The 25,729-nt window shown below is 36.2% G+C and overlaps 1 protein-coding gene and 1 pseudogene across 10 annotated transcripts in view; both read right to left on the bottom strand.

Moving 5' to 3' along the window:
* The window catches only part of PXDNL (peroxidasin like), a 429,120-nt gene that overhangs the window by 263,944 nt on the left and 139,447 nt on the right, over positions 1–25,729 (bottom strand). For all 10 annotated transcript variants that reach the window (XR_012020205.1, XR_012020206.1, XR_012020207.1 and 7 more), the window contains exon 2: positions 16,123–16,194. Coding sequence is in view for 6 of the 10 variants with exons in the window: in XM_072804658.1 (XP_072660759.1) it covers positions 16,123–16,194 (72 nt within the window). In the remaining 4 variants the exon portion in view is untranslated. The remainder of the gene's footprint in view (positions 1–16,122; positions 16,195–25,729) is intronic.
* Positions 8,690–9,912, bottom strand: LOC140620024 (SWI/SNF-related matrix-associated actin-dependent regulator of chromatin subfamily E member 1 pseudogene; annotated as a pseudogene).

The raw sequence follows: 25,729 nt of genomic DNA, 5'->3' as shown, positions 1-25,729 counted from the left end.
AATATCATGAGAATGAAAATTAAAACTACATGAGATATCATTTCTTACCTATCGGATCAGTGAAAAATCAAATTCAAAAGTCTGGTGGCTAGATGAGGAGATGAGACTATATCTAGATGAGACTATAGTGAAATAGACAATTTCATGCATTGCTAGTGACAGTGTAAATTGCTCTGCTATAAGAGGCATTAGGAGCATCTCACAAAATGATATATGCAAGTTTCACTCTGCCAATAGGAGATAATGTATGAGCAACTTCATTCATTGTTTTATTATTGCATAATATTTCACAGGAAAATGTTGGACTAAATATTGATACCCATTCATAGGAGACTGGCTGAATACACTACTGTAAACCCACACAATGTAGTGCGACAGTGCCATAGAAATACTCCCATGAGGACTTTTGTAAACTATTATGATTTCTAGAATATGTCATCAAATGACAAAAAGCAAGATATGTCACCTTTTCTGTAAGACAAAAAGTGAAATAAGATATATATATATAGATAGATATAGATATAGATAGATAGATAGATATAATTACTTTCTGTTGTATTATTCATATATTTACATATATATTTTCATTTTATTACAAAACAAACATGAGGAAGATAAAGCCGAAACTAATGGAAGTTTGTGTAGGGTGTGGGTGCTAAGAGGGTAGCAAAATAAGGATAGGAATGAGATTTAATATATCTTTTTTTAGACCTTTTAGACATATATTTATATATATCAAACAGGATTTTTTAAAAACCAAAAAATGAATATAAACAGAAAAAAATAAACCTGCCTATAGAGCAAACAGATAACATACTCAGGGGAAAGAAATAATTGATTTGAGTAACTTTTAAATACAGCATGCTGACTGTACTGTCTTAATGATACAAAAGACAAAAAAAGTTACAGAGTTATCACACACTTAACTTAGCAGCATGTTGGCTGTAATGTATTTGGTATAAATTTGGTATTTGGTATAAATAATTCTGAAACTTTTGAATGTTTTGTAGAATATAGCAAATGAGTAAATACATTCCTATTTTTGGAAACCAGTGGTCTCAAGATGGGAGAAGAATATATAAATGTGTAATGGGGGAGAATGAAGAAAAATCCTGTGATGTTGGATTTGACCTGAAGGTATCAGTGTAAACCCATGACTATATAAATATGTATGTAGCTATATAATTAATGGCCCATATTTTGTTTCTAAATATTATTTCCTGTCTAAAAGAAGCAGAATTCCCAGGCTATTTCTGGATCTGTGGCAGAAAAATTCAAAGTGAGCTTGGACCACTTTGGACCAGAAAGCAAAGAAATAGTCAAAGACTAATGAGAATGTGTCAGAAAAATGAAGGAGCTGCTCAAAGGGTTCCCACGATCAAATCTAAAACAATTTGAGCATCAAAAAAATGATGATTTTTAACACAGATTATAATACAGTGAATAGAAAAAAATACCTAGTGTACAATGATTTTAAAATTAATGAGGGAGGAAACTCTTCTTACAGAGGAATACCAACCAATAAATATAGAAGGATGATAGACATATAAAATTACTATTTTGCTATCCCCAATGTAATTATTGATTCAAGCAAGGTTACCAATGGATTCTAAACCAGTGAGTAAAAACTGGAAAACAGGGTATCTATGAGATCTCCAAGTATCACACACATGTTACTTATTACAAAGGGAAACTATCTTTACAATGGAAATATCACTCACATGGTCCAAATCACAAAGGGAAATGATCTTCACAATGGAAACATCTGGAGGACACACATTAACCAAGCAATCAAACTTAGCAGTACTACAGCTGATCATGAAGAAATAATAAGACAAATTCAGGTTATGGTCCCTCCTACCAAATAACAGACTTGGATTCTTAAAATATATCAATGCTTTGACAAACAAAAAAAATGGATGAATGTTCTGGATTAAAGGATACTACAGAGACATGATAACCTGACAGTGAATGGGTCCTGGGCTGAGAGGAAAAAATACCTATAAATGAAACTTGAGGGACACGTGGGAAAAATTGAATATGGACTCTATGTCAGATAATATTACTGAAGCAAAATTAAAAATCTTAGGAGTAGAGCAATTGCAGTTATGTAAGAAAATGTCTTGTTCTTAGAAGATGCATAAAAAATTATGGAAGGTGAAGTATCATATCTGCAAATTATTTTTGTTTTAGTTAATTAGAACAAATACATAAATACATGAATATCTATACTATATATATACATAAAGAGAGGGGAAATGCAAATGTAGCAAAATGTCAACAACTGGAAAATTTATGTAAAAGGTATACAGGTAATCATTGTATTCTTTTGAGTTTGGGGTAGGTTTGAAAATAATCAAATTAAAAAATTTAATAATCAAATTAAAAATAATCATATTAAAATATGTTAACAAAAACTTAAGTAACTCATGAAACTTAACAAAACTATTTGAAGGACTAGAAATAATATCCACTTCTGACATTCTACCCAAGGTTCTCTTCACCCTGGCATTTGAGGAGGGCGTTCTTCCAAAAGAATGCAGGCCAACCAGAGCGGATCAGCATTGGACTGAAACCTACATGTTTCCGTGGCGTTATTTAAATAACAGCATGCATTTATTTAATTTCTGTGGTAGAGTATAACCTTTGTTCTTGGTGTTTATTAATTATTGTTGGTCCTCTGGGTCTCAATTATCTTTCCTATAAGCATAATTGAGTAATCCACTTGAGTAATCCATTTGAGTTATCCATAATTGAATTTGAGCCTGCTTCCCAAATGTATTATTTTTATCAGTTTCATCCAGAAACTAGAAGGCTCAAACATGCTGGTGGGAGTCCTGCCAAACTGCTCTGGAGGGAGTGAAATCCAGGGTTTTTAGATAACAGATCCCTGGTGCTTACCCTCTAACTCTTAGGGTCCAACAATACATAATGTTTACAAATTTCTTTTTAAATAACCTCTTATCAAGCTCTATGTTTTTTTTTGAGTGGGGGGGGGGGGGAGTCAGCTCTTTTCCAGAAAACTCTTTTACAACTGCAGGAACAATGTGGTTGGACTTTGTTTTAAACATCAAGAAAACAGAGGAGCTCCCATTGCAGTTAGTGCAAAGGCAACTCAAGGAAATACAATCACCAGATGTTTGATTTCACTTTGTATAGCTATATTGGTATAAAAACCACATAGTCAAAATTGTTAATATTCTGTCATGAAAAGGTTATTAGCTTTATTTTTAAACCTTTTTTCCCTTATTTTTGTCCTTGTAATAAACTGGTAAAATTGAAAGTGTCTCTCAAAGTGTCTCTCAAAGACACTGTGGTCAGCTGTCTTGCAAGAGACCATTTATTTAGCAGCCTCCTGTAGAGATGACATTGGACTCTGGTGGTCTCATCCTTATGATTCTAGTTGTGTAATTCTTCTTTTTTTTAAATTAAGTTTTTAGTGTCAATTTAAGTATAGTTAACATACAGTGTTATATTAGTTTCAGGTGTACAATATATTAATTCAACAATCTTATAGATTAATACTCAGTGTTCATCATCGTAAGTGCACACTTAATCCCCTTCACCTATTTCATCCATCCTCTGATATGTTTTATTTTAAAAGAGTACCCTCAGTAAAAGTTATTTGTTTTCCACAAGAACATTTTTACTTGAAGCATACTTCAGAAAACAAGGTTCTAAAAGATTCTTTTTCCAAGAAAAATGAGAATACACATTTTCTTCAAGTCCACCCAGAAGAATACCCTTAATCACATAAAAGGAGACATAACAAATCTTACATATTCAAGAAGACTGAAATCATATTAAGTATATTTTCTAACTGCAATGGTACAAAACTAAAAATCAATAGTAAACAAAACTTGAAAATCTAAAATGTAAATATTAAATATTTAACATGTAAATATTAACACATGATTACACAAGCAATGGGACAAATAAGAAATCAAATGGCAAATCAAAATATGTCTAAAGACAAAAGAAAAAGAAAACACAATATTCTAAAACCTATGGGATGCAGCAAAATTAGATGTTAGAGTGAAAGTTATGCTATAAATGCTTGTATTAATAAAAAAAATTCAAATAAACAATGTTACACCACAAAGAACTAGAAAAAGAAGAAACTTAGCTGAAATTTAGTAGAGGAAAAAAATAACAAAGAAAAATCAGAAATGAATAAAATAAAGACCAGAATAAACAGTAATATAACATTTAAAGTAATGTTATAGTTCTCCCCCCCAAAAAATAAACAAAATTGTCAAAGCTTTAAATTAAGAAAAAAAAAAACTCAAAAAGCAAAATAAGAAATGGAAAAGAAAACAATACAACAAATAATCACAGAAATACATAGTGTGATAACAGATCACTATAAACAATTATATACTAACAATTCAGTTAACTTAGAAAAAACAGGTAATTCCTAAAAACACTAAGTTACCAATATTGATATGAACCTTGAATCCAAGAAATATGATATCTTCTTAGTCTAATAACAAGAATGAAAGTTGAATAGGAATAAAAAATAGGAATAAAAAATCTCCCAGCATAGAAAAACCCAAGACCACAGGATTTCACTGGTGAATTGTACCAAATATTTTTAAAAAATAATTAATGACACTGTCAAAATCTTAAAAATAATGGAATAGAGGGAACATATCATGAGGCCAGTACTACACTGATACCAAGTAGGATATAAACAATATTGGAACAGGGGCACCAGGGTGGATGCAATCAGTTAAGCATCAAACTCTTGGTTTCTGCTCAGGTCATGATTTCGGGGTCATGGGATTGAGCACCATATTGGGCTGTGCATCAATGTGGAGTCTGCTTGAGATTCTCACTCCCTCTCCTTCTACTCCCACTCATGCTCTCTTTCTGTCTCTAAAATAAACAAGTAAATCTTTAAAATATATACATATATACATATATGAATAAAAAAGTCTAGTTTGATAGAAGAATTGCTACTCTGACTTTCTTTTGACATTCATTCTTCACCCCCTCACTTTCAATCTGCAGGTGTCCTTAGGTCTAGAAAGAGTCCCTTGCAGGCAGCATATAGATGGGTCTTGGTTTTTTATCCATTCTGACACCCTGTTCTTTTGATTGGAGCATTTAGTCCATTTACATTTAAAGTAATATTTATTTTAAGATTTTATTTATTTATTTGAGAAAGAGAGCACCAACAGGGGGAGAGGGAAGAGAGAGAGGTAGAAGCAGATGCCCCACTGAACAGGGAGGACAATAGAGGGCTTAGTCTCAAGACCCTGAGGTCATGACCTGAGGCAAAGGCAGACACTTAAACAACTGAGCCACCCAGGAGCCCCTCAAAGTAATTATTTATAGATATGTATTTATTGCCATTGTAATTAATTACTATATTTGGTGGAGTTATTGAATTCCCTAAGTCTATTCCTGTGTTGCCTAATTCTTCTTTCTCTCTTTTGTTCACCTTCAGTGCTCTCCATCACCTGGCCTTCCAAGTCACTAACTCATTCCTCTGCTTCTCCCAGCCTGCTGCTCATTGTGTCATGCCTGCTTCCAATCTCACTTATTGATTGCATCCTTCATCTCTGATTGATTCTTTGTAAACTCTTTTGTCTCTATGGGTACGGGTCTCCAATGTCTTCTATTCTTTTCTCAAATCCAGTGAGTATCCCTATGATTGTTGCTTTCAGTTCCCCATTAGGCATGTTATTTCGCTTAAATCTCTGGCCTTGGCTTTATCTTGTTCTTTCATTTGGGATAAATTCCTCCATCTTGGCATTTTGTCTAGGTCTCTGCCTTCTTCTGTGTGCTAGAAAAGCCAGTTATGTCTCCTACTCCTGAAAATAATGGCCTTATGAAGAAAAGGTCATGTAGTGCTCATGGCCAGGGGCTTCAGGGAGTGTCTGTAGTGTGTGTCGCCTGCACCCTGCTATTGTGTTTTTGCTATGGGCAGTATTTGATCCCTGGCCTAAATGTGGCCAATTGTGACTAGGTGTGCTGTGGTGTGCTTGTGAAATGAGTCCTGACACCAGCTCCACCAGAACTGAGGCCCTGTAGAACTGTCTGGTCAGGAGATGTGGTATGGGCAGGGGCTTGTGCTGGTCTTCTGGGGGAGAGGCCCACCACACTGGGACTGAGGCACGTTTGACTGAGAAGGGCTGTCCTGCCAGAATACAGGGGGTGGGGCTTGATGTAAATAAGTTAGGCAGCCAACATGAGGCTGTGCACGCTTCTCACACATGGCTGTGTTTGTGCTGGAGTGTGGGAGGAAAATGGCACCAGCTGACTCCTTTGTTCTGGAGAGGTGTCTCCATGAATGCTGCCTCTCAGGGATGTGTTCCAAGAAGAGAGAGTGATCTCTCCTCTGTGTGCCCTAGGAGTTCCTCAGATCACTGTCTCCATGCTATCTGCTCCTTGGTTGTTTGCCTGCCTTCTCTCCAGGAGCAGGACAGTGCCCTCTGGGCTCTTTCCCACCCAACCCTGCTGACCTTTACAACTCCAGGCTTTAAGCCCTGCTGGCTGCAAGAATTCACAAAATTCAGCCCCTCTCGTTTTCCAAAGCAATGGTTCTCCTTGTGCCTTCCTTCTCTGTGCTCCTCTTTCTCTCGTCCTCTCCTTTGCAATCAGATCTAGTTGTGTAATTCTAACTGTGCTGGCTCACATGAATATAGTTTGTTCTATATTTAATTTTGCATAACTTTAAGTTTACTAGGACCTGACTGGCTAGTAGGTTTAAGCTGTTCATCTTTTTTTTTTTTTCAATAGTTTCTACCTCTCTTTAACATTATTAATTAGGGGCACCTGGGTGGCTCAGGGGTTGAGTGTCTGCCTTTTGCTCAGGTCGTGATCCCAGGGTGCCTAGGATCAAGTCCTGTATCGGGCTTCCTGCATGGAGCCTGCTTCTCCCTCTGCCTGTATCTCTGTCTGTCTCTCTGTGTCTCTCATGAGTAAATAAATAAAAATCTTAAAAATATATATATATTAATTACTATATATTCATTATACACAATTTGGAAAATACAGAAAAGTAAAAAGGAGAGAAGAAATTGGGTATAATATTCCCACTAAAATACTGTTTACTGGGGCAACTGGGTGGCTCAGTTGATTAAGCAGCTGTTTTCAGCTCAGGTCATGATCCCAGGAGATCTCTCTGGTCATGATCCCTCAAGACCCAGCCCTGAGTTGAACTCCCTGCTCAGTTGGGAACCTGCTTCTCCCTCTCTCCCACTGCTCCTGCTCTCTCTCACTATCACTTTCTCTCAAATAAATAAATAAAATCTTTTAAAAAAATACTGTTTACTTATGGCTATCAATTTATGGTGAATATTTTAATGACCTCTTAAGTTTACCACTTGATATTTTTGTATAAAAAAATGAAAATACTCATGTAACTACCACACAAACCAAGAAACCGAACATTTGCAACATCATTGAAACCTCCTTCATGCCTTCTTCCAGCTAGTAAACCTCAGCTTCTATCAACATCAAAAAACTTGCATGTTGTTTGAGCTGGTTTTGAAATTTTCATAAATGGAATCATAACATGTCTGGCATAATTCTCCCAACATTTACTGCAATTTATTTATGGATAATTTGGCTTTTCTCAAGCTTTCAGTATTTTACAAATAATGTTTCTGTCAAATTCTTTTAATTTATTTAAATTCAATTAATTGACAAATAGTTTATTATTAGCTTCAGAAGTAGAGTTCAGTGATTCAACAGTCTTTATAACACCCAGTGCTTATTATACATCGTGTGCCCTCCTTAATATCCATCACTCAGTTACCCCATTCCCTGACCCCTCTTCCCTCCAGCAATCCTCAGTTTGTTTGCTATGATTAAGAGTCTCTTATTATTTATCTCCCTCTCTGATTTTGTCTTGTTTTTCCTTCCCTTCCCCTATGATCCTGTTTTGTTTCTTAAATTCACATATGAGTGAGATCATATAATTGTCTTTCTCTGATTGACTTATTTCACTTTGCATAGTACCCTCTGTTCCATCCACGTTGTTGCAAATTTCTACCAAGTTTTTATACATAACTTTTGAAATACATATGTATTTCCTTTTGTGGATTATGTTTAGATGTGCAATTTCTGAGTCACCAGATCTACATGTATTTAGTTTCAGTGGATACTACCAACAGTGTTCTAAAATAACTGAACCAATTTACACTCCAGCAGTTTATAAGAGTTCTATTAGCTCCATTATAGGTGAATAGATTAGGGTTCTTTTTTGTTGTAATGAAGGTGTGAGGTATCCTATAGTTATGTTGCATTTCTCTGAAGCAAAGGGATGTGGAATACATTTTCATGTGTGTTTATTGGACATTTGCATGTTATAATTTGTCAAATGGCTGTTCCAAGATGTTATACATTTTTTAGTTGGGGTATTTGTCTTTTACTTACTGATTTGTAAGAGTTCCTGATATAAATCCTTTATTGGATATACATAACTGCAAATATCCCAGACTATAGCTTCTCTTTTTATTCATGAAGGTGTCTCTGGTTAGCTGAAATTCTTAATTTTAATGAAATCCAATTTATCAAGAATTTTCTTTACTGTTACTGCTTTTGTGACCTCTGAGAATCGTCTGTCTGTCCTAAGCGTATGAAGATTTTTTTTCATTTTTTCTTTTTTTTTAAACTCAAAAAACATTTTTTTTTTCATTTAAAAAAAGTATTTAGAACACATAAAACAAGGCAACAGTTATTCTTTCTTCTCATCTTCTGGTGTGGGTCTGTCGGTGGCTCCTCCACTGTTGCACTGTTGCTCTCTGAGCCAGTGTTGCTATCACTGGTCCCTTCCTCGGCCATACTGTCCACCCCCTCCTGCCCGCTCTCCTTGTCCTCAAGAGTAGACGTGCCTTCTTCACCGTTCTGTTGGCTTTCTGTTGCTTCTTCAAGGTGTGTCTCCTCTGTCTCCATGGGGATGCTTTCGTCGTCCTTCTTCCCCTGGCTCTTCCTCGGGAACCGTGCTGCTCTGACTACGTTCAGCTTGCTCTGCTGCTTCTCTCTCCCTCTCCTCTTGCCTTTTGCGGGCCTGCTCTTCGGCCTGTGCAATTTCAGCGGCAACCTTTTCCGTATCCACTTCTACTTTCAAACCCCACAACCTTTTAAGTTCATTGTTAAATGAATCTGTGCTTTCTAGGAACTTCCTCTTCTTTTCCTGGTGTCGCTCCTCTATCTGAAGAAGTTCAGCTTCTAGTTTTCGCTGATGAACCATTAAGGACTGGACCTGTCGTTTGAGGACCTGCATTCTAGCTGTTGTGACAACTGACCGAACGTCTGGCACCACACTCTCACTAAGGGTTTCACTGATGAGGCAGTGGTTTCTCTGGAAATGGGCAGTGGCTGTAGGCTTCATTGAAAAGCCATCATCATAATCATCTGGATCTTCAGCAGGCTGAATACTCAGGTAAGGTTCTCCTTTCTCCATGCGAAACTGTCTCTGTCGACTTTCTTCCTCTAAAGCAGCTTTTGCACGACTTTTCGAATTTATGTAAGTAAGGGATGCGAGGGAATTATGCTAGACCTTCATAGATTCCTTGTACTCTATCTTTTCTGCTTCGTATTCGTTTAAATATTCTTGTTTTTCTTCATCAGTGAGATCTCGCCACATGCCACCAATAATCTTGCCAATCTCCCACAACTTTAGGTCAGGGTTGGAAGCTTTTATTGGGTCCCAGACCTTTCTGCTGTACCTCATGTAGGGCATCAGAGGCTTATCAGTGGCTTTGGGGGTTTTGGAATCGTAATACCAGAGGATGCCGTGCCCCAGCTGTTGGTGCCCGGGGTTCCCTCCCAGCCTGTAGGCGAGATGACTGTATGGATTGTATCCCACAAACCCTGGTGTGCTGGGCATTTGTGTGCAGGAGCTGGGGTGGGAGGTGGGGCATAAGATGGCCTTTTTGACATTTTGGAAGATTAAGTCCTCAGTTCCTTAAGAATGAATCTGAGACACCGTGGGCAGAAAAAGCGCCCGCAGCTCCGGCCTCGTTTCTCTTTGTCCCCCAAGATGTTTTTTCTATATTACCTTCTAGAATCCTTATTATTTTTCCCTTTTACATAAGCTATGATCCATCTAGAACTGATTATTTTATGTGGAGCAAAGTAATGAAATAGTGCCAAAATCTATCTTTTGAATCATGGATATTCAAATAACTCTGCACCATTTATTAGAAAATTGTCATTTTCTCACTGCAATGCAGTACACATTAGTGACATTTCAGGTGACCATTTACATGTGGGTCTGTTTCTGGACTCTTCTTCTGTTTCATTTGTTTCTTTATCATTGAACCAATCCCCACACCTGTAATTTATTTATAATAAATATTGATATTTAGTAAAAATCTTTCTACTTCATTTTTCTTTAATACTTGACTAGCTATGTGTGGTCTTTTGTAGATTCAGCTCATAAACTTTCTCAAAACAGCCTGCTGAAATCTGATTGGGGTTGCATTGGATCTATAAATCAAATTGAAAAGAAGTGATAATGTAACCCTATCAAGTCTTCCAATTCATAATCATGATATATGTATTCATTTATATCAAATTTCTCTAATTTCTTCCAGTAATCTGTCATAGTTTTCTCATAGAATTATGGCCTTTGTTGCATTTATTTCTACTTATCAACATTTTTAATGTTATTGCAAATTATATCACAAAAGTTTTCATTTTTTAAATGGTTTTTACTAGAATGCAGAAATACACTTGATTTTCTGTATTGACAAGTTGAGTTATCAATTTTAGTAGCCAGCTTGAATATTCCTTTGTATTTCATATATACATAAACATGACATAGGTAAATATTACTATTTTAATTATTTTTTCCAATCCTTATCATTTTTTATTCTTAACTTGATTTATGGAAAAAAATAAGGCTTCCAATACAATGTTGAATGTAAATATTAGGAATGAGTATTCATCTCTCATTCCTCATTTTAGGAGGAAAGTGTTTATTTAATTGTTAAGTAGAATGTTTATTACTGATTTTTAGTGGATCTACTCTATCAAATAAAGGAGTTTCCCTTCTATTCATAGCTTGCTATGAGATATTTTTTAAATTTCAGTAAGTTGAATTTATAAAGTGTTTTCTGCTTTTGTTGAAATACGATTTTTTCACTTTTTTATAATAATGTTGATTTTTGTGTGTAAAACAAAGCTTGAATTTCTAGAATAAATCCAACTTGGTCATGATCTTTTTCATATATTACTAGAATCATTGTGCTAATATTGTATGTAGTATCCTCATGTCTATATTCTTGAGAGTAATTTACTTAAAATTTTCTTTTCTGCATTTTGCTATCAAGATGCTGGCTTCATAAAATAAATTGAAAAGTACTTTTTGTTCTGGCAAAGTCAGAATTATTTTAATTTTTTAGAAAATATTTTAAATAATTTTCTGGTAAAGCTATTTGAGCCTGCAGTTTTCTTTTGGGGAAACAATTTTAATTAGTTTTGTCTCTTTGTCTGGAATTCAATACCTTTAAGAGAATTCTTCCCTGTATCAGTTTAGTGTTTTATGCAGAATTTATCCCATTAAGTCAAAAATTTCAAATATAATGGCATGAAGTCACTCATAATAATCTCTCTTTGTGTGTCTAAATGACTGTAGGATGTGAAGTCATGACCTCTTTTCCATTCCTGATACTGTTCACTGTCTTCAAATGTCTGTTTGTTTTACCTTAATTGTCAAAGGCTGATTTCCCTGTGAATAGAATTCAGGTCTTTCCATTATTTTATTTTATTTATTTATTTTTAGCCAAATGCTTTTCCATTGTTTCACCATTTCCATGGTTATTTCTTGAAAGATAGTGTATGTTTACCTAAAAATATTTTTTAAATGAGCCCTTTGTCTTTGGTTTTCAGTGAGTATAATAATGTGGCTGAGTATAACTCTCTGTATATTTAGCCTACATAGTTTCATAAGGTTTCTTGAGTCTGTAACTTGATATCTTTTGTTTTGGAGGAATATTGGTTTTAAAATTTCTTCAAATATTGCCCCTGTACTATTTTCCCTATCACCTTCCAAGTAGATATTTTTGTCATGTCCCTACTTTTTACTGTCTTTTCTGTGTTTTCCATCTTTTTTCCCAGTGGGCTTCCATTTGGTTAATTTTTAATGACCTATCTTTTAGAACTCTGATTCTCCCTTCTGTCACTAATCTATGATTGAACCAATCCACTCAATTCTTAAATGCCATGAGCTTTTTAGTTCTAAGAAAAACAGTAATTTCCTTTTATCTGGTGAAAATTTCTATCATTTCAGATATTTCCTTAAATACATTAATTCTAGTTATTTTAAAGTCTGTGTTTTACAACTTCAAAATCTTAAACAAACATAGCTTTTTCAGTTATCTTTTATTCTCTCGGTTTTCCTGGCATGTTTGGACATCTTTCATTGGATGCTAGACATTACAAGTGAAAAGCTGTAGAGGGTTTGGATCATTTTATATTTTTTCAGAGAAGGTTGGATTTTTTTTTTAGGAGGCAGACAGAATATGGAAGATCACCTTCACCCAGTCTAGATGGACCACTGCTTCTAGGGCATAGCTCTTTAGGAGTACAGAATTCAAACCAGGGCATTGGGGCACCTGGGTGACTCAGTCAACTAAACACCCAACTCTTGGTTTTCGCTTAGGTCATGATCTCAGGATCATGAGATCGAGCCTGTATTGCCATCTGTTTGTCCCTCTCCCTCTACTCTCCTTCTAAATAAGTAAATAAATAAATAAATAAATAAATAAATAAATAAATAAATATTTTTTAAAAATAATAAAACCACGAGTATTTATCAGGGGCTTTTTTCTGCAATGGACCCGAAACCCTTATTTTTGTTTCTCTGGTACCTTGAAATGCCTAAAATCTCTGTCTGGCTTTTTAAGTCTTAATAGCTGCTTTATCCTTGGCTTACTGGTAGTCTCTCCCTATGTGTTTCAGTTCAAGTTAGCAAATGCCTCTATTGAAATGGATGGCAAAATCTTCACCTCATTATTCTGCAGCTGCCTTCTCTCAGGTGTCCTGACCTTCTAGTGTTGGTTGTAGTCATGACCTTAAATTCCAATATTTGTCTTCCCAGTCCAGTGAAACTGCCATGAAATACAGGACATTGCTTTCTCTTAATCCTCCATGGTCTGCACTTGAATTGGCAAAAGCCCAGAGAAGGAACTTTCCCAGAAGGTTTGAGTCAGCTTAGTGAGCTTCCTTTCTTTCCCAGATTTTAGTTTCTCAAGTCCTGGCTGCCTTCATTGCCATCCTAACTTTCAAAAAGTTGCTTTCTGTATTTTATTCAGATCTTTGAGATTTTTTCCACCTGGATGGTTTGTATGATACTGGCTAGATCGGCATAAACCACGTGTAGTTATTTTTTCTCCTTAAAAGTAAGTCACAAAGTAAATAAGTTACAAATTGATCCAACCAGTCTTATTACTAATAATGGGTGGAAAGCCAAAATCTAATCTACATGTTTCTATTATCCCAGAAATTAATGCCTGTTTTAAAATTTCTGCATACCCCCAGCTAGAAAACTATGCTAATATTTACTGCAGGAAGCTTTGTTCCCTTGCTACATCACAGAATAACCTTACAGACAAATCAAATATCCTAACTAAAGCTTTGGCTATTTACAGAGTAACACCTTTGGCAAATCATTAAACATCAATCCTTCAAAGTCTTGAGAGAAAAGAAAACAGTATGCCAAATCTTTAAATAAAAACAAATAAATGAAATAGTGACTGGTGATTCATTAACATGATAAAAAGCTCTCATAAAATGAGGCATAGTGAAGATTTCTCATCACATTAAATAAAACATAATATCTTACCTCATAATTATATTTTATTTGAGAAATATTTTAAAAATTCAGATTTCCTTATAAAATTTGGTAATTTGAGAGTTTAAAAAACAAGAACAACAACAACATATGACAAGCAACTCAGTAATTATACTGGCTAAAAGATTTACTTTTTTCTAACTTTCATCAACATACTTTATAACTATGTTGTCCTCAAAACTCATTGAGTTTCCACACTGCTATAGCACAAGTTCCCTCCAATCCCAGTAGGCTTTCAGTGTCCCACTTCTGACCTCACTTCTTTCCCTCTTCCACAATTTACTACTTGAGTGATCCATCATCTGTTATTCCACAGATCTAGCCTTCCTGAAAGCCATCATGAGAAATCTTATGAATCGGCAGTTAACAGATCAAAGTGTGTGTGAATCCTGACTCTGCCCCTTTCTAGATGTATGAATGTGGGTAAATTACATTATAGTTTGAGTCTCAAGTTTCCTAATCGGTATAATAGAAATAATAACATCTATCACACACAGTGAGGCAGCAAGAAATGGAGATAATGTACATAAAGCAGCCAGTATACAATGAGGCTTGTAATTAACACCACAAATGATAATTATTTCATTTCGTTTTTTTAACAAAAATATTTAGAAACAAATTAATAATAAGTATTGTTTCTACCAACTGAAGAGGCAGACTGTTCATTAATAATTACAGTATTGTGTGCTGTAACTCCAAAATGTGGCCAAACTACAATAAAATTATCACTTTCCTACATTCCTCAAAAAAATAATAAAATGGCAACTATATTGAAAGAAAAGATTAGATAAAACATGATAACATTAACAATTTGATAAATTAAGATGTTTGCTTTTCCATCACCTAAGTATTTCACTAGATAGTGGCAGAAGGCTTAATGATGTGTTCACCAAGTGTCAGACCCCATAGAGATACTTGTTAAAATGCTAATTTTGGGGTCCCTTCTAAGAAGTGTGTCCACAAGTTCTCCAGTAAACATTTTACCTATTAGGTTTGAGAACAACTTCTTTATTGTTAAATTACAAATAAACCTTGCAGCTCTTACTTCCTTATGCTCTTATATCACCCCAACCAGAGATACTGAGATAACATATTCAGGCAAAGTTATTGGGAAGAAACCAGGTAGGAAAAGTACAAGCATAAAGTCATAATCTCAACCCTAAAGTTGGCTATAATATGGTGATAAATTCAGCTAGGATGAAAATGTTAACTCATTTATGAAAATATTATATCAAGAAAACTAACCCATGTAGTTCAAAAAGCACTGAATATTCTTAACTTCTAGAAATTTCAACCTATGGATTAATCTAAATGCAGAATAAATAATTTTAAATATTGAGCACTGTTCATACATCTAAGCTCCCTGTCATCATCTCTCATAGCATTCCAGTTTCCTCCATTATAGCAGTTAGTTGTCATATATTTTTAAAGATTTTATTTATTTATTCATGAGAGGCACAAAGAGGGGCAGAGATATAGGCAGAGGGAGAATTACGCTTCCTGCAGGAAGCCTGATGTGGGACTCGATTCCAGGAACCTGGGATCACGACCTGAGTCAAAGGCAGACACACAATAAATAAATAAATAAATAAATAAATAAATAAATAAATAAAGTGAGTGTTCTACACATTGAAAATTTTTATCATACCTTAGCCATAAAGTTGTAACTTTTCCTCTAAATACATGATTTTAAGGATATTTGTGGTATTCAGAATAAGAATATCCAATGGCATGCTGTTCGCCAGCATGGACTTTGTAGTCACAGATCATGAGTTTTAATTCCATGTCTATTGTTTTGGCTAGGGGACCCATAAGCAAATTATTTAACTATTCTTTCTCTTCATCCATGAATCTTTTCTAAACAAACATAACATAAAGACAATTAGATAAGTAGGAATATCTCCCAGATTCAGAAGGTAGCAAAAATATAGGCAGTGAGGCACTGGAAAGAAGCAGAGAATTTTTAGTTACAAGAATTAGCAAGGTTTCACTCCTATACTAGCTGTTCTTTTACTCTCCAAATAACCTTTTTTTTTTAAAGATTTTATGTATTTATTTATTCATGAGAGAGAGAGAGAGAGAGAGAGAGAGAGAGGCAGAGACACAGGCAGAGAAAGAAGCAGGCTACATGCAGGGAGCCTGACGTGGGCCTCGATCCTGGGTCTCCAGGATCAGGCCCTGGCCTGGGCCAAAGGCGGCGCTAAACCGCTGAGCCACCCAGGCTGCCCTCCAAATGACTTTTCATGGCAAACTGCAATCCAACTAGCTTGTAATTTTAGAAACTTCACAGATAAGCAATAAGTACTCACAGAGTGTTCAAAGTCTTGAGTTTCTTGAAGGCACTCTCAGGAATTTCTCGTATTCTGTTAAACCTCAAGTCTCTGTGAACATAAAAAGGAGGAGAAATGTTATAGTATGTGGATTTCATTGGTGTTATTATTTCTAGAAGCTTGAAAACTAATTCTCCTTTTATAATCAAATTATAATACTAAAGGACTAAACCTAAGACAGAACTAGGTATATTTTGCACTAATCATTAGGTAGGTACATTGTTTACCACAGATTATGTGTATCAGGTGTTATATGCTAGGCCAAAGATGCCAGACAAGTGCAACTAGTTACAGAGCTCTTCAAGTATTTAAAAGCAGTTGTACCATTTTCTTTAGGTCATATTTGTATGACACCAAAACAAATTCTATATATGGCAACATGGTAATTGAGCATAAATAGTTTGGACAATATTGATAGATCAGATGTCACTTATCAACATAACACCATCACTTGGATTTAGGCAAAGTTATTATTAGTTAATTTTTCTTATAGTCCAGAAATACAACAGCCTTAGAAGGAAGTATTAAAACAAATCAACAAAGCGATGAGTTTAAGAGAGACAACTAACATTCTCTTTCATCAATTAATACATTTATCATTTTATTCAGTGTATAAATTATTGAGTGCCAACTACATGCCACATATTGTGTTAGGTAACAGGGACACAAAGATGAGCACTATATGGTCTCTACCACTGAGCAGGCACAGTTGAATTGAGGATTACAAACAAATTTATAGTAATTATAGCACTAGTATATAAAGTATTAGTAGTACAAAAGAGCAGCAAACAAAATACTATGCACAGATAGTCAACTTAGGTATTGGTCTGAGAGAAGAACCCTCTATCAGTAAGAGAAGAACCCACTTCACTCCCTGTGATTTTGATGGGAATGTCAATCATGTGCCCTTCAAGAAGGTGACTAAGGCCAGACAACGGTCTCCTTGGACACACTGTTTCTTTTCTTTTCTTTTTTTTTTTTTATTTGTTTGTTCATGAGAGACACAGAGAGAAAGAGAGGCAGAGAGAGAAGCAGGCTTCATGCCGGGAGCCCAACGTGGGACTCAATCCCGGGACTCCAGGGTCATGCCCTGGGCAGAAGGCAGGCGCTAAACCGCTGAGCCACCCAGGGATCCCCCGGACACACGGTTTCTTTTGTGAGGAGCATATGACTCAAGCAAAGCAAATTGGGAGTATTCATGAGTGTTGAATAGCTGAATAAAATAAAGTTACGTTCTTTGTCTGGGATCAGAGATTATGAAAAGTGAGCATCTAGGGCTATTAGTGTCCAGGCTGGAGAATAAAACCAGAGACAAATAGGGCCAAAGTATGGGAGAAGAAAACAAAGCTCTGCCTCCAGCTATGCCTGGACCAAATTTACCTCCTGACTTTTTAGTTATCTAGGCAATAAAGTGTCATTCTGATAAGTTTATTTGACCTGAGTTTGTATCATCAATGTGGGAAGCACATGAGAAAGATGAAATAATTTGTTTGGAAATAAGAGGGAAATGATAGAAAATTTTTACAGAGCATTAATGTGCCAGGAAAACAAACAAACACAAAAGCAAAAACAAAAAACAAAATATCTACTTCCCCTCAACTAATTTCTCAAAATAAAAATTTTTAACAGCATAAAAAATAGTTCTATTTTAGAATATTTGGCTCAAAAATCTTTATAAGATTACCTTAAAATTCTATCATTTTACATTTCTCTTAAGTTGACTCTGAAAGAATATGTTCAAATTCTGTAGGAGATTTTTCCTACAGAATGAATGATTAAAATCATTCAACTAAAAAAATAAAATAAAATAAAATAAAATAAAATAAAATAAAATAAAATAAAATCATTCAACTAAATCCCAACACCAAAAAAGAAAAAGGATGCATGGAAATTTTTAAAAGATATTCAATTAAAATAGCTCATTGTGAATATACCTCTTTGTAAGATGGAATACACTGCTTAAACAACATACTTTGTTATTCGATGTGTCTGTACTATATTTTTAAAAGAAATTTTATAAATGATGTGAAATTCTGCCTATAAGCTATATGGGATAAAGTTATATAAACCCAAAGACTCTAAACCCATTGGTTTTCCTTCAAAATGAAGTTTAAATTACAGAAAGGACTCTCCTCTCACATCAATCCATAAATCCTAATAATCCTCCCAAATTGAGCTTCCAATAATACAAGAAGAGAGTAAATATAAAAGGATAAATTAGTCTCCATTTTTTAGGCTTTGAATTTTTTAAAAATTCAGAAAAGCTCAAATAAGAAAAGAATACTTATTATTGTCCATATCCAGAATTAACAACTGTTTTCAGTTGATATAGTTGCTTCTATTTATAATTTTATACATTTTTATTTTGATTGCACAAATCACAAATCAATGTAAAAATATATTACAGGTAAAGTAAAAGTCTCTTTTAGCCACTATCTTAATTTTAGCTATGTCTCTTTCTTCCTACGTATAACCTCTCTCCTGAGTGTGATGCCTCTCTTCAGATATACACACATATATAGGGATATGAAAAAATATAAGGTGAAACATTATACATATAAAAATATGAAAATAAACATAATGTAGGTAAATATAAAATATTTAGCATTTTTAAGTTTACAAAATGATATTAAACTTTATATTGTTTTTCTTTTTAAGATTTTATTTATTTATTCATGAGAGACAGAGAGAGAGGCAGAGACATAGGCAGAGGGAGAAATAGGCTCCCTGTGTGGAGTCTGATGTGGGACTGGATTCCAGGACACCGGGATCATGCCCTGAGCTGAATGCAGACACTCAACTGCTAAGCCACCCAGGCATCCCAAACTTTACATAGTTTTTAACACCTCTTTTTCCCCCTCTACTGCATCTCATCTAGGTCATTCCTTGACCCATAAGGATCTAGATATTTATCCCCAATTGTTCTATAATATTCCACGGTGCAGATAGGCCAGAGTTCATTTACATTTACATTCACATATTCCCTTAGTGACAGCTATTTTGACTGTTTCAACTTTTTGCAGCATTCACAAACAATATTTCAATAAACATGCATCTATTCTCCTTGTGTACATGAAGAAATATTTCTCTGGAGCATATTTAGAATTAGGATTGCTAAATCATAGCATATGCGCAGCTTCCTTTTTACAAAATGATGTCAATTCCAAATTTGTTTTCAATTAAATAGCGCAGAAGTAATATAAGTAATTAAAAATAATGTGAAAAGATGCTTGAACTAATCACCAAATTGCTATTTTAAGCTCTTCACTGGATTTATTTAAGAGTCAAGGTGCTAAGTGTGTTGGTTATCAAAATTCCCTCCTGTATTCACTAGCAAGCAAAACTAAGACCTCCTCCCACAAGAACTGTGTGGCGAGGTGTCCACTGTCCCACGGATTACTCAGGGGACTGTGAGATACAGGATCCACAGTTCTCACTGCTCAGGGAGCCATAGGACACCTCTTCCAGAGAAGCAAAGCACACTTAGAGACCCAAAAATTATTTCCCCATTGACTTAAATTCCCATAAGGCATATACAAATGCACCAAAGTTAGCTTGTTAGCACTTGATCTTCTTTGCTATTCTACCACATAAACTTGTGTAGTCAGGTACACTATGAACTCAAACGCTAAGGAAAAACTTACCTTACTAATTTTAATTGCTGCATTTCAGGATTGCATATGGAGCATTATTACATAATGCATTGTTTACAGTATTATTTACTGTACCTTTTGATGAATTTACACCAAAAGATCATCTGAATTCAAATGACCACCAAATTTGGATCAGACTGTCCTCTGTGTAAATAAGTTTATCTAAAAATATAATTAATTTTCCCATATTGCTTCTATATTTTCAAGATGGATCCCTACAATTTCACCCACACAAAATTTGTCATGTACAGAAAACTTCTCTTAGCATAACTTGTAGCATTGTATTTTCACTCTTTGCATAGAGTGAAAATTGGATTTTTATGTATCCTGCACAATTCATCCTTTTATGATATATGTAATATTGATAAAATAATATTCACAAAAATAACAATCATTATTTACCACAATTTTCATCCCATTCATTGTTCACTGGAATTCAATTTAGAAACAATTTTAGGAAACGCACCAAGATGAAAACTGAGAACATGGTGCTTACTGGCAGTGGTTAAACATGAGTTTGGCTGGCTGGCTGGCTGGCTGGCCTGCCCACCCCCTAGCTGCTAAAGCTGGAGAAGAAATGTTTAACAATTTTTACGGTGAAAAATTTGGAATTGATGTTTCTAACCAATAAGAAATAGGTTTTAGTTCAAATTCAATCCAGAAGATGCTCCTTCCAAAAAGTTTTAAAGGAGCCCCTACTGTACACAGAGGGCAGAGAACAAGCATGGACACACATCAGCATGAACCAGCTTCAAACAAATGAGCACAGCTCAAGATCATGTTACTTAGTTCTGCCAGGGAACAGGGCACATCACGCCCACACCACAGCCCATTACACGCCTCTGGGTGGGTTAGATGGAGTTATACCATGTCTGTGTGGAAAGTCCAGAGAAAGACCTTACAAAGGGATAGAGAGGCTAGATGTTGCTCAGAGGTATGAGCTCCCAGTATATTTTATAAATGCCAAACACAGGGCATATTTTTTGAAAACATTAAACTAGTGAGTGTTTAAACACAAAAAAATTAAATTGTAATTGTCCACAGAGGGTAGTCCAGTTTAAGTTGTAAGATGAATGTGTTGCTCTTGAAAGACACTATCAGCCTACCCTGGGACTGAATGTATAGGTCATTAGGAGATAAACCAAAGTCTAAATTTGAGTTCTTGAAGGTGAGACCCAGGCCACACAGCTCGTCTGGTCCTGCTGTGATGTGGGTCTTCCTACTAGTTCTCTGGTTGGAGATGGTCTTCAGTTTATTATGAGTAGATGCCTGAGCTAAGGGGGCCTATTCCTAGCCATTATAGCTAAGAATCTGGCACTGAGAGAGCAAAACAAATAAGGAGAACTCTCAGAGAGCACCAACTTAACAGGCTGATTTCTATGTAAGTGTGCTGCTTGTTTTCTCATAAGTGAGAAACATTCATCCTGGCAGAAAGCCTATCTTCATGAAAAAAAAAAAAAAAAAAAAGATCAAGTAGATCTGTACTTGAGCCAAAAGCATTCCTGTTGAAGGTGGGGATGCAACTAAGTCATTGTAAAGTCAAAAGCATAAAGCTGCAGAAATAACGTAAGCAGGTTCTTGTCACCCCTTGTTTCCAGGAAGGGCAGGAGGGAGTGGGATTACTCCGGACAGTCCGGCCATCATCATCTTTGCTAGAAGCACACACCTGTGCATTCCTCCCTCCCGTCTGTCTCTGTCCCTACAGCCAGGTCCCTTGTCACTCTGATCCCAGCTCCTAGAGCTTCCGGGCCTCCAATCTCCTTTCTCAGATGCTGTGTATGTGCTATTCCCTCACTCATGGTGTCTAGCTTGCCCAGACCTTGGAATCAGGGGAAGAGATCTCTCCACAACCTCTCCTGTTGCCCTAAAACATCTTATCTTTCCATCTCACAGTCCTTTCAGGGAATTGGAAAAACATTTTCCAGACCTGAGGAAGAGCAGTTGGAGGATATCAGTCAATGCATGGCTTGCCTGATTCCCAATCATGTTCTTTGTTTTTTTCTGATCTCAGGTTCATTTTCTGCCTACCAAGTGTTATGCAGCCAGAGCTTGAGACTAGCATCTGCTGCTGTTTGTCTGGCCTGATGTTAACCTGTTATGAAAGGTGGTTTATGTGTCAACTTGGCTAAGCCATGGTACCCAGATTTTGGTCAAGCATCAGTCTAGATGTTGCTGTGAAGGTATATTTTATATGTGATTAACACCAAGATCAGTAGACTTTGGATAAAACAGAAACCCTCCATAATGTTGGAAGGCCTCATTCAATCAGTTAAAGTCCTTAAGATGAAAAGATGGAAGCACCTTGAGAAAGGGGAAATTCTGCCTTGAGATGGCCTTCAGACTCGAGCTACAAATCAACTCTTCCCTGGTTCTCTAGCTTGCCAGCCTCCTCTTCAAAATTCAAACTTGCTGGCCCCCACAAAAGCATAAGCCAATTCCTTAAAATGAACCCTCTCTCTTTTCTATTGGTCTGTCTTGAAAAGGTCCTATTGATCTCCATTTCTTATTTGTTCAGTTTCTCTAGAAAACCCTAGTACATCCAATATGACCCTCCTGGCTAGAGTGAAAATGATGATGTCCATCCATTCCTTCTGTGTAGCTTTTCTGAAGACCTGGCCCATACTTGGCTAAGCTCCAACCCTTGTAAGGGAAAGGCAGGTAGTCTCAATGAATGAAACAGGCCATGGGTAAGAAAGCACTGAAGGCCAGGAAGGCTTAATAAAGCTTTCCAAACTTGCATGGAATATGCACAGTCACTGAAGGGCCTCTGAAGGTCAGATTTGCATCTCAGAAATCTGTGAGGAGGGTGGCTTTGAGGGGTCTCCACCCCTGGCAAGGTGCTACTGCAGTGTTCAAGTGAAAGTCATCACTAGCTGTACTGAGACCACCAAGTGAGGAGCACAAGAAAGGAAGGGCAGGTCTCATATGAATATTGCCGGTGGTTGGTGCTGGGTAGATAGTACTGGTATTTCTCTCTTTTTTTTTTTTTCACATGTTTGCTACTTATCTACATATCTCCAATAATGGCTAAAGTGCCTATATATAAATCAGAATGCTATAAAGACTTCAAAGAAGATATTAGGAAAAACTTATAATAGTTTCTCAATCTACCTTCTTCATTTTGCTCTTCAAAGAACTTTCCAGCCCAACTCCACATTATTTTCCAGAAATGGATTAAAATTGCATCTCAAACTATGAATTAAAGCTGGACTGAAACTCGTACTATACTGCACTTGTTCACAAAATCCCCAGGATGAGGAAATCAATTAAGCAATGGGTCTTAAGGCACTGAAGGCATCAGGTGCTCATACAAAGTTAAAATTGGAAGGTAACAGGGGAACAGACACACACACAAAGACTTAGATTGTACTTTTCTCTAATATCCCAATTTCTTATAAGAAACAAGTACTGCTATTATAATCTTGAAGAACATAAATTTTTGAAAAAGAAGTACTTTTGTCTTATAGATCAAGTAGTCCAACTCATGACTTTATGTAGAAGACAAGAAGGAAAAGCAAAAGGAAGAGAAGAGAAGTAAATTATGAACACATATTCTTCCTGGCTAATCCTCAACACTAACTTTTCAAGGCTGGTATTAACACGTTGATTTCAGAGCTGGAACATTTCATTCAAAACATTTCATTCACCTCAAAGCAAAGCAAATGGCCATGGGGAATGGCTCCCACATGTGTCTGCTGTCAAAGCAGGTGCTGTCTCCAGGCTCCCACCTTACTTTAAACTCCTTCTGAGGAAAGTAGGCCCAGGACAATGGAAGGGCACATTCATTATTTGCCAGCCACTGAGGACCAGAAGCTGAATCAGAAAACATGCTTCCTGATTTTTGTTTTAGTATAATTTCCACCTCATTATCCTAAACCAAATTCTCACTTCCCTCAGATAGGGCAGTTAGTATTCTATTTAAATCCTTTGTATTTCAGAGGCTTTGTGGTTAGAATTAACAAAAACCACTTATGTTCACAAATGAGCTAACAATGATAATGTCAGTAGAAGGTGTGAACCAGTCCAAGGTAAGCCAGTATGAAAGCAAGTAGTAGTAGTGTCCAGCTGCACTACTCATTAAAAGCATTAAAAGCAACCAAATGTATAAGAAAGCATTATAGTTTTGAAGCATAGTATTTCTATCTGTGGAAACCTAAAGAGAACAGACAACCTGACAAAATAGTTCCAGATTTTTCCTTTTTTCACATACCTGGTCCTTCCAGCAGATATCACTAAAGGGCAGTCCTCTCTTCCAGGTCAAAGAAATGATTTCAAGGTAGATGAGGTGATTTAATATGTCTTAAATGTCATGGTGCCTGAAGGACTAGACTACAGGCTGAATAGTGTTCACTGAATCCCATTAATTTGCATGTGAAAATAGCAGCCAGCAACAAAGCATCATTCTGAGAATATAATACACAATATTGCACAAAGTAATGTCTTTTGGGAAATAAGAAGCTGTGAATGAATTTTCACACAAAACTCAAGTGTTACTTCTTGAATGTAAAGACATTGCTAACTTTGTCATTTGAAAATATATTTCAAAATAATAAGATTTAACTTTTCAAATTAATTGCTTAACATAATTCACACTAGTAGGATCATTATGATACTATACAACAATTTTAACTTTTTTTGTCCCCTTCTTTCATGTTAATAATGGCTTGTCTGAATGCCCCTATGCTTGGGAGAGTGGCCAACACCATTGGATCCCAATAAACACAGTTTGAAAGAATATTACAGAATTCCTGAGTTCAGGCTTGGTTATGTTTTTATCTTGGATTACATTTATCTTGTTTGTTTTTCCTGTTTCCTACAACGGGGCTTCTACTTTATTCTGGGGGAGTCAGAAAGATCTCCCCTGACCTGGTTCTCCACCATGTATTTGATGACCAAGGACTCATCAGGGGTGAGATTCACTTCTGGGGTGCCCTATGCCACAGGATAAAGCTGATCCTGTTTTCATTTCACATATCTAGCTCCATATCTCCCTAGATACTGGAGTGAAATAAGCTAAAATTTTTTTTTAATTTTTATTTATTTATGATAGTCACAGAGAGAGAGAGAGAGAGAGGCGCAGAGACATAGGCAGAGGGAGAAGCAGGCTCCATGCACCGGGAGCCTGATGTGGGATTCGATCCCGGGTCTCCAGGATCGCGCCCCGGGCCAAAGGCAGGCGCCAAACCGCTGCGCCACCCAGGGATCCCTAAGCTAAATTTTTTAATCACATATTTGTCGCACTGTTTCTTAACTCTATATATGTGCATATGCTGTTCCTTTATTCAGATGTCCTTCCCTTTCTTCTCTATCACATGCTGACATACTCTCCAAGACAACATGTAAATATCACGTCCATGATACAGTTGGAGGCACCCCTTTTGGAGCAGCCTCACAGTTGGTCAGAAGAAAGCATAACCAATGACAGCAGCTCTGTCACCTGTACTGTCTACTTGGATCTCCCTCACCATCAATGCCTAGACTGTCTTCCATGTTGCAATGTTGGCATGAGCCTCCAAATCCATATTTTATTTCCTCAGAGAAACAGTCCTTGACAACTGCTCTCTGGGGTCCTATGCGCTCCTCCAAGGCCTTTGCAATGGTTTAGTGACAGTTTAGTTTTGTGGTTAAGAGTGCAGGCTTCAGGATCAGGGAGGCATACTGAATTCGGTCTTGGGCACTCCCCAGCCATGTGACTTTGGACAAGCCTATATTCTCTCTGGGGTTCCTCATCATAAAATGTGGACAATGATATTCAGCCCATTGTATTAAATATCATAATTTACACAAATCATCTAGAATAGTGCCTTGCATGTGGTAAATGATAGCAGTTATAACATTACCATCATCAATATAAATTCTGTTAAAATAACATTTGAAATACAACATTATAATTTTCTAATTACAGTGTTTCTGTTTCCCACCCAACACAGCTA

This window comes from Canis lupus, chromosome 28, assembly GCF_048164855.1.
Source record: "Canis lupus baileyi chromosome 28, mCanLup2.hap1, whole genome shotgun sequence".
Classification (NCBI taxonomy): Eukaryota; Metazoa; Chordata; class Mammalia; order Carnivora; family Canidae; genus Canis; species Canis lupus.
The sequence above is the reverse complement of the archived record's forward strand: the minus strand, read 5'-3'. Positions and strand labels throughout refer to the sequence as shown.